Source organism: Trichosurus vulpecula, chromosome 4 (genome assembly GCF_011100635.1).
Source record: "Trichosurus vulpecula isolate mTriVul1 chromosome 4, mTriVul1.pri, whole genome shotgun sequence".
Classification (NCBI taxonomy): domain Eukaryota; kingdom Metazoa; phylum Chordata; class Mammalia; order Diprotodontia; family Phalangeridae; genus Trichosurus; species Trichosurus vulpecula.
In genome coordinates, this window is record NC_050576.1 from 166,830,126 (window position 1) to 166,840,315 (window position 10,190).

At 42.1% G+C, this 10,190-nt stretch overlaps 1 protein-coding gene across 2 annotated transcripts in view; it reads right to left on the reverse strand.

The window, feature by feature from the left end:
- The window catches only part of USP32 (ubiquitin specific peptidase 32), a 257,843-nt gene extending 248,067 nt beyond the window's left edge, over window positions 1–9,776 (reverse strand). Inside the window, exon 1 of one of the 2 annotated variants that reach the window (XM_036754084.1) lies at window positions 9,386–9,776. In XM_036754084.1, coding sequence (XP_036609979.1) covers window positions 9,386–9,443 — 58 coding nt within the window. In that variant the 5' untranslated portion in view covers window positions 9,444–9,776. The remainder of the gene's footprint in view (window positions 1–9,385) is intronic. The other variant, XM_036754083.1, reaches the window with a different exon arrangement.
- Between the last annotated feature and the right edge of the window lie 414 nt (window positions 9,777–10,190).

Below are 10,190 nucleotides of genomic sequence, written 5' to 3' on the forward strand. Positions count from 1 at the left end.
AGGTCCTCTTTATTTCAAATCCAGTACTTCTCCCATAGCACCATGCTGCCTCCAATTGCTAAAAAAACTGTTTCTTTCTTCACGGCAAGGATTTCTCCTAAACTTCTTTTGGGTATAACAAACCTCATGTAGTTCTATGTTAAAAAGCAAAGGTAAGCGTTGTCTTTTGTCAGAGAGAGAGAGAGCACGCAAGCGCCCACCACTGTAAAGGACTCATCTTTGAGGCATAGCAGAGAATACAATCTTGGTAGAAGCACCCAGACTCCTGATTCCAGCCTCCATGGTTCAGAGGCTGTATAATTATTCTTTTCTAGAATTCCTCCTTTCATATTTATAAAGTATTAAAATGCCCTAGTTCAAGTGTCACTAGGCAAACTAACCACACTGACTTCAGCACCAATTTATTACTGAGAGATGAAGGTAGCAAACAGAATTTCCTATTTTATGCATTAATCAGAGATTAGGCAATTCACTTAAATTAGGCAATCACTTAAATCACCCAAAAGCCAAAAGCAGTAACACAGACAATATCAGACCCTAAAAACAGAAGCCATGCTTCCTACATATAGTTCAAAAAGTATGAGTAAGGCTCGCTTTTACATTGTCATCTTTTAAATCTGGTTATGTCCTTTTCTCCATAAATAAATCCATCTACCACTCTGGTCATTTTTACTAGATACAGCAGAAAAGAATAATTGCTTAGCATTAGTCTCATAGAGGTGCTCAAAAAAAACGCAACAGCCTCTCATTCTACCTTTTCTGTGACCCTGCTATTGGTAGTAGTTATAGGATCAATTTTTTTCCTTTCTCTTCCTTATGGAACACCTCATAATTTCAAACATGGCATTTGCTGATCACCACAATTCCAACTCTTCGTTACTTACACAAATCTTTTTTTGGAAGGCCGCCCTGGGTGTTGTGCCACTGTGAAGGCCCTGTGTCCAAACACAAAGCAAGATACAAAGAACAAGAAAAAACAACAACAGCTGCACAATTCAGTAAACAGGGACCTTATTGACCATGAGTTGATGTCACCTCATTCTGCTTATCCCAAAAGAAATGCATCTAGGATTCATCAGTGCAGTGAGCTTCTTTTTATGTTTGTTTCTGCCTCTCCAAGTGTACAAAAAAGAAAGCAAAATAAGAATAGCAGTTTTCTGTTTTCAAGTTATATACCACATTACTCCTACTATACTATCCTCTATTCTTGAATCTCTTGCTCACAAACCCCATCCCTGGATTACTCTGTCCTGAATGGAGCTGGAGAAAGTCACCATATTATACTGATCGGGTCCACCACAAATCTGTTATGTGATCTCAACTAAGAAGCAGCAAAGATCAGCAGATGGAGAGCTGGCCTTGGAATCAGGGAGACCTAGGTTCAGTCATGCCTCCGATAAATTCTGGGCAAGTCACTTAACCTTTCAATGCCCTAGGCAATTCTCTAAAACTATAAATTGCAAAGAAAGTGCCAACCAACATTGGTAGAGAGTTTCCTCCTCTATCAGTGAAATTGCAAGTCTAGTCCCCACCCCTATCCCATAATCTCAATTGAGACCTCACTACCACAAAATAATCCTTCTACTCCTCCTTACCAAAAAGACTATTCAAAATCTTCTCTTTCATCCTCCAGATTCTCAAAGTATATTCTCCTCCACCCTCTCAGCCAAGGGCCTCATCTCATACTTCACAAAAAAACTAAGGCCATTTCTTCTACCCTTTTCATCTCACATCCCTCTGACATTTCTCACTACCTCTTCCTTGACTCTGGGTGAAGATGTGGACCTTCTCCTTGCCAAGGCCAACCTTTTACAATCCTACATGCACTCTTGATCTTATTCCTTTTAAGCTTCAGCAGTCTCCACAACTATCAATCCCTATTCTCTAATCCATCTCCTCCCTATCTACTGACAGCTTTCCTGATGCCTATAAACATGTCTCCCCACCCTCGCTCTCATTATTAAAAAACTCTCCCCTAAATCCTACAACCCTGGCTAGTTAGAATTCTAAATCTTTCCTCCTCTTTTCTGCTAAACTTACAAAAGCAGTGTATATTTGGCAACTCCATTTCCTCTCTTCTCTTTTCTAAACTCGCTGCAATATGGCTTCTCATCTCACCATTCAGCTGAAGCTGCTCTTTCCAAAGTTACCAACAATCACTTCATTGCCAGATCTAATAGCCTTTTCTAAATCTTTATCCTTCTAGGCCAAGGCTTTTTAAATTTTTTCCACTGGAGACCCCTTCAGCACTTCTTAAACTGTGAGGGTCATGACCCACAATTTAAGAACCACTGTTCTAGACCTCTCTGAAGCATGTGACTTGATCATCTTCCTTTCATCACTTGCTCATTCTTAAGGACTCCTGCCCTGTCTTACCACCCCTCAGTCTCCTTTGCTGGATATTCATCTATATCATGTTCATAACTGCATATGTCCTCCAAGGCTATGCTCTGGGCTCTCTTAATTTTCCTATGTTCGTTAAATTTAAGCTTCATGAAGGCAAAACTGTTTTTGCTCTTTTTTTATATACCCAAAGCTTAACAAAGTGCCTGAAACACAGTAAGTGCTTAATAAATACTTTTGGAGCTTTTTTCCCCTCTTTCTTTCTCTTACTTTTTATTTGGGGCCAGGGAACATCACAACAGTGACACAAAAAAAAGGGTAGGATTGTAACTTTTTTTAAAAAAGCATATAACATGGAGATTCAAAGTTTCATAAAGAATTTTCTTTTTATGTTCTACTTTGTGCATGCAAATGCTTTTTGGTGTTTAAGTGTAGAATTTTTTAAAAGTTTCAAAAAAAGTTGTTGATTAATTCAAGCATAAAATGATTTTACCTATAAGCAGACTAACTTGAATTTGTCCTACTTCTCCTTTTTATCATAACTATCTGGTCTTCAGTTTTTAGGAGGATCTCTCATATTATCCCCCAGGATGAACATAACAGAAATTCACTATCCCAAACTAATCTGAGAGAAGTCTACTGTGAACTTGACAGATTCTACATTAAAGTATTAATCTGCCTTAGTGAAAAAAAGAATAATCTTGCAACCCAGATTCTAACTCCATCTTCATTTATAGAATTACACTACACTACAGAGACTAACCACTCTAGTTATTTTAAAGTTGGACATTAAGTAGTAAGCTTCATTAAATTCAATGATCAAAACCTTGAGTAAGGAGAGGCCGTCAAGATTTTATAAAATGTTAGAGCTATAAGATACTACGATTATCTGGAATTACTGATGTTATTTAAATTTAAATACTTATTTGTTCAAATACTATTATAACCTATAAATCACTAAGAATCTAAATACTAGACTAAGTGTTAACTCCTTACAGACACTACCTCAAGTCTCTTCCCAGTCCAATCTATCCTCTACTCAGCTGTCAAAATGATTTTTCTAAAACACAGGACTGACCATGTCACCTCCATTTCCCAATTAACTGTAGTGTCAGTCAACAAGAATTTGTGCCAGGCACTGTGCTAAGCACATCAGATAAAAAGAAAGGCAAAAACAGAGTCCCTAACTTCAAGGAACTCACATTTTAATGAGGGAGACAACATGCAAAAGAAAATAATTTTGAAGGAGAGACATGAGGGAAGGGAAAGAAACCAAGAGAGGCTTCTTGCAAAGGTGGTATTTGAGCTAAGTCTCAAAGGAGTGCTGGAAAGTCAGGAGACAGAAATAAGGCGGGAGCATACTAAGCATGGGAATGCCAAAGAGAGCAGGTTGCCACTAGAATTAATTGAGTAAGGGAATCAGACCTGCATTTTGGGAAAAATCACTTTGCCAGCAAGGTGAAGGATAGATTGAAGTGGGAAAAGACTTATGGCAGGTAGATCACCTAGAATGCTATTTCAATAGTCCAAGTATGCAGTTTGGAGAGCCAATATCAGAGCATATCCAGATTCTGTGAAGGTAGAAATAGGACCTGACAACAGATTAGATATATGAAGTGTATTCAAGTAAAGATTCGAGAATGGAGAATGACACTGAGACTGTAGAGTCTCAGTAACCTGGAGAATGGTGGTGTCCTCCACAGTAACAGGAAAGTGAGAAGGATTTGGGAGAGAAAATAAATGAGTTCTGTTCTAGACATGTTGCGTTTGAGGCGCCTACAGAACAACCAATTTGAGAAGCCCAGGCCCATGAGGCATCATTTCGGCCCTGGACTAGAGCTCAAGAGACTAGAGATGCTTATTATTAAGTTCTTTTAAATTTTCAAAGAGCTTTAATTGTTACCTCATTTGACCCTGACAACTACCTTGAAAGGTAGATGCTATAATTATTCCCATTTTACAGATAAGGAAACTGAGGAACAAGGGGTATAGTTAATTGCCCAGAGTCACCCAGTTAGTGTCTGAGGCAGGATTTGAACCTAGGTATTCTTGACACTAAGTCCAACACACTATCCATTCTACCTAATAAAGGGCTTTGTTTAGGCCTTTCTTTATATCCCCAGTGCTCACTTACCACAGGACCTGGCACATAATAAGTACTTCATTCACCCCACATATCCAATCCATAACCAAATCTTGTCATTTCTACCTACCTATCCCCATCGTTTCCATTCAAACAGCCACAAAGCTAGTTCAGGTCCTCATCATGCCCAGTCTGGACTACTACAATAGCCTTCAAACTTATCTCCCTGCCTAGTCAATACACAATTAAACACATTCTTCATTCAGCTAGCAAGGTGATTCTTCTAAAGTATAGTCAGACTGACCATGTCACCACCTACATGCAGCTCAAGGAACACCAAGGGCTGCCTATCAACTCCAGGATCAAATATAAAGTCTTCAGTTTAGCATTTTAAAGATTTTCACTTCCAGGTGGCCCCTCCCCTACCTTTCCAACTTGATTGGTTGGTGTCCTTCGTTCTCAAGAGGACCAAAATGACATCACTATCAAGTTTCAGTGTGTCTGACTGTGGCTGATCAGACCAACAGGAGCTCAGAATGTTCTACCACAGATTGGGCACAAGTAGTCCATGATAACATTTGGGATGGATTCTCTAAATTTTCCCATCTTGTGGTTCTTTTGAGCTACTTCAACTCTGCTTTGCTCATAGAGCGCAGCACCTTCCTGCATAAGGGCACGTCATGCGGAGCAGTCCTGTGCCAGTGTCTCCTATGTCACATAATCAATTCCAAAGTTCTTAAAGAGAGACCTCAAGAATGTCTTTGTATTGCTTCTCCTGACCACCAGGAGAATGCTTGCCCTGTGTGAGTTCTCCATAAAATAGTCTTTTTGGCAAGCATATTGCAGAGAATGCAACTCCAATGGGCTGACCTTTCCAACCAACTTACATTCAACTCTCCCAAGTACTCTATGATCCAGCTACACTGACCTACTTGGAGTTCTTGGAACACAACACTCCTTTCCTCCCGTGACTGGCATACTCTGTCCCCTCACTCCGCCCATCATTTCCCTCACTCCCTTCAGTACTCAGCTCAAATCCCAATTTTCACAAGAGGCTTTCCTAGTCCTCCAGTTGTTAGATATCTTCCATTTTCAGATTATCTTCACATATTCTGTTATATATCTTGAATATTCCTAGATATTTATATGTTGTCTCTCCCCATTAGAATGTACACTTTTGGGAAGCATGGGTTATAATTTTTGTTTGTATGGAGGAGCTTTTTTGCCTTTCTTTGTATGTTCAGTGGTTAGCACAGTACCTGAAACATAATTTTCAGTACATGATTATCTAATAATTGATGACTGATTGTACGTAACAGATAGCAATGGTATTCTGTATGATTACCAGAAAGAGACAATATAGGCAGAATGCCATACTACCTTCTACTCAAGAAACAACAAAAACCATTGCAATTTCATTTTTATCTGTTACATGGATTGTAAAGGACTAATCAGACCCAATTCCTGCCTTCTTCTGGACATATTTCTCAGATCTCTTCTTAGATGAAAATGAAGGACTTACAAAGACCTAAGTGTTCATACGACATAACACAGAAACAAAAAGTTTTCAAACATGCCTTCTTGACCTTCAGTGTGGACAACTGTTTCCCAAAAGGAATCTTTTAAAGCCAGTATTTATGTCGTCACAGAGAGGAGATGCTTGGGAGAGAAACCACAAAAGCACAACATTCTTTATCAAATGCAAGAGTAAGACAGGTACAGAAGGTAAAGTTTTAGTAGCAATCACCCATAAGAAGGATTTGATTAAAGGAATGAAAAACTATACATGGGAAAACTATACTAAGGAATTCTAGAAACTAAGGAGAAAACACTGTCACTCGTGAACACCATTGTTTTTGACATATGGCTTATTTTTATCATCCAGTTCTTAGAAAAAATAAGGAACACATAATTAAAGGAGAAAGGAGATACCTTTTAAATTCTACTACTATAAATTAATAGCTGAGAACTATTTTAATTCACCTGTCACAAGCAAGCCTTATAACTTTCCTTTAGTGTGTTGAGAAAGCTATGGAAGAGAAAGATAAACAAGGAGAGAGGCATAAAAGAAAGGAACAAAAAATGAGGTTGAATTAGAGGATCTTAGTCCTTCCTTTACACTTCTGAATTTTTTTCATGTACAACTTAAAGAACTCTAAGAAAAATATATTCCATAACTATCAGAAGCCTTATAAGTAAGGATTGAGATAAAATATGGAGGATATAGTTGATAAATTCTCACTCCCACAGAATGAGGAAGCTGTGCTGGGCAGCCTTAGAAAGCAAAGGCTTTTCAAACCATCAAGATCGCAACAACAGGCTGATGAATTATAAAGAATCCTAAGAAAGACAAAACAACAGGTACTATAAATATTAGCTACCCCAAAGTGTTGTAAGCTTTTACGTGCTTAATCTCAGGTACAACAAGTATGAATAACTCAAGGCAAAATATAATCTAGCGGTTCACAACTTTTAGGGCTTATTCAGTTCACATGCAGATGATACTAACAAAAGTTATCTTCAATTATTAGGCCACATTTTTCCTCAAGTCTTTTAAAAGTTCTGTCATTTACAGTAATACTTCTCTTTTAAAACCACATTCCCTAAGATGAAGCTTAGTTATTCAGTATTTGGTTATGACAATAGTTACCTGGGCCACAATCAGTCTACAGGCCACACTCTTAAGAAAAAGAAAAAAAGATCATGTATTCAGTACTACGATAGCAAGGTAAATTTCCTTCTTATGGCTACAATTATGGACATAATGCTGATAGTTTTTGTCAAATACAAAGAAAATATACAAGCAAGGGATAGTCTAGCACGTAATTTAGATAGCTCATGCACCCAAGAAGAGCGCTTCAAACATTTTTAAACAAATAAGAACGCTAAAAAGATCCACCAAGTTTCACAGACTCCTAGTTTAATTGAAATAACAGGAACAACTGAAATAACAGAAAAGTATGACATTTACTAGATGGTATAAGTTGAACCATCCTTAAAAAAAGAAGATAAATTAAATGAAACAAAGGTCCTCATTTATACTAATATCAACTATTTCCTACATTTTCAAATATATCACTTAAAATCCACAAGGATGCTTCACAGCAGGTTGCAGAAAGACTTGAAGATACATAACCTAATCAAGTTAATTTGTCTTCTTTCAAATACACAAATTATTACCTTCAATCCAAAGATTCAACCTTTCAGCATTGGAAGTAAGACATTAAATGGTATGGGTGGCAGTTGGATAAAAATCTATTTGGGGGCTTTGTTTAAAAAATGTCAGGTATTGTACAGTCTTCACAACCTCAAACTCGAGAAACAATGGATTTCTGAACGAACCTGTAAATCATTCTCATTGATTTCCTCTTTCACTCCATGTAAGCTATTGCCTAATTGAGGTCAGACCTGTCAAGCTCCAACAGTATCCAGGAAATGACTACACTACTAGGGCTGAACACATCAACATGTGTGGAATACTTCTTATGCTGAAGCAAGGACAAAAAAAAAAGTGAGACTGAGGTTTGTTCATTAAGCTAAAGTATTACCTTTACAATACACCTTAGGAAAAAAGGTCCAAAAGCAGCTGTTTACTGTTTTGACAGACAAAAAACACCTCGGTCCACAATTGCATCCATATCTTACAGTGTCAAGTATGGTTTTCTGAAGCCATCCTCCACTTTCTCACATATTTGCAAAAGTTCATTTTTTTTAACCAGATTAAACAAAACACAACCAAGTGTTCTCCCATTTAAAATTACTTTGTATTTTAATCCAAATCTCCTATGTCCTTGGACCCAGTAGGATGGCTGTTTTTCTGCCTTAAGAACCTGTTAACAGTCTAATGTCCAACACCCAAAACAGTAAGTTACTGCTATACCTTTTACCCAAAAAAAAAACCATTAAAAATCAAGGAGAAATATAAATACAAAAACCAAGCCATGAGAAAAATAAGCCACATACAGGCTGTAAGCTGAGGGAAAATCATTTCCAGTTAAGATATGCACTACTGAACACAACAACGACAGTACGATAAATGCTGGGAGCGTTAACAACCTACTTGCACATCTAAGCCAAGAAAAGACAGGCCAAGAACTGTCGATGACACCAAGCCTGGGCTCTGAAGGGAGCATAACACAGCATAACATCAGAATACAGGATTTCCGAATGCCATTTTAATACTACTGGAAGAGAGAAGGCAAGTGCAGTAAAAAGGCAAAGGCCAACGTCTGCAGAAGGATGTAACATAAGACCAGGGTCTTGTGGCAGCATCAGCTGTCCAGCCTCATCTCACCTCAAACACACAACTTAATTTCAGGATGTCCTTATCACCACCAGCAGCAAGGGGGAGAGGGAGGCGGGGAGCAGGAGGGGGGAGGAGGCGGGAGCGGATGATGATAGTGCACGGGAGAGAGCTCCCAAGTGACAGATAAGGGCCCTGGAGGAAGAGCGAGAAAAGAAGCCCCTCTAAGAGGGCGGTCTGCCCGCAAGGAGAAGAGAGGGCTTAGCAGCATTCTTGCACGAGAAAGGAGGGCTCGCCCGCTGCCACTCTGGCTGTTAAGGAGCCAGGCGGGTGGAGGGACAGGACTAGGAATAAGGAGATGTCAGGGGAAGGGGGCTTGGAGACGCTGGAGAGGAGTGGGGGAAGGGATAGGGAGGGGAGGGACTTCCCCGGACATTTCGAAGAGGACATCACCGTAGAGCATGGGCAGTCCCCCTTCCCCGTCACTGGGGGGATCCCCCTCCCCGGCGATAAGGCCCCGACCCCTCTCACCAAGCCCCTCTCTTAGGGGTGTGCGACCCAGCCCTCCGGCTGCCCCCTCTCTCCTTTCCCCACAGACGGACGCTCCTCCTACATCTCGCTCCCTCTTCTCTCTTAGCTCCTTGAACCTGCCGGAGGCGAGGGGTCCCCTCCCTCCCGTCGCCTCCCCAGGCCTGGACCGGCCCCTCCCCCCTCACCTCTCCTCAGCGCCTCCTCGTAGCTGAGGAATCCGATCCGTGACTCCTTGGCGCCCATACTCCCTTCATCCCCTCGGCCGGGGGTCGGAGCCTGATAGCGCCCCCCGTCCCCACTTTCTCCTCGTCGTCGTCCCGGGTGACGGTGTCCTCGTCCCCCGTCCTTCCGCCCCTCCGAGGCGCACCCACACACGCACACACTAACAAGTGCGGCTCCTGGCCCGGCGGCTCCTCCCGGCCGCCGCCGATACCGTCGCCAGCCCAGCCGCTGCCACCGCCGCTGCCGCCGCCACCGCCTCCATGCTGAGTCACGTGACCCCGCTCCCACACTCCCCCCGCCCTCCCAGCCCTCCCCTCCCTACTCCGCCCTCCTCTTCTTCCACTCCTCCTCCTCGGCCTGCCCCCGCGCCAGCCCCGCCAGGGGTCACCTGACCCGAGGGTCGGGGATTGTTCCGGGTAATGGCCGACTGGGGTTGGGGGGATGGGAGGGGAGCGCTACGCCACGCCCAGCCCCTCTCCGCTCAGAGGCTTAGGGGGAGGGGCCGAGCCGCCTCACGTGGGCTATAGTCGTTCCCTCTTCCCCCGCCAATCAGAAGCCAAACGGCTGGATCGTCCTCTGGCCGCGCCACAGAAGGCAGTAAAGGGCGGGGGCGAAAAGTGGAGTGGGATTGGCTTTCGGGACGGGCAGCCCGGGGAAGGGGAGGAGCGGATTGGAGGAAGGGGGAAGGCTCATGGTTCTCTCCGCCCTCTAGGCGGAGCCAGTACCCACTCGGAGGGGACGGCGGTTGAGCTCTCGGGCGCACGCGCT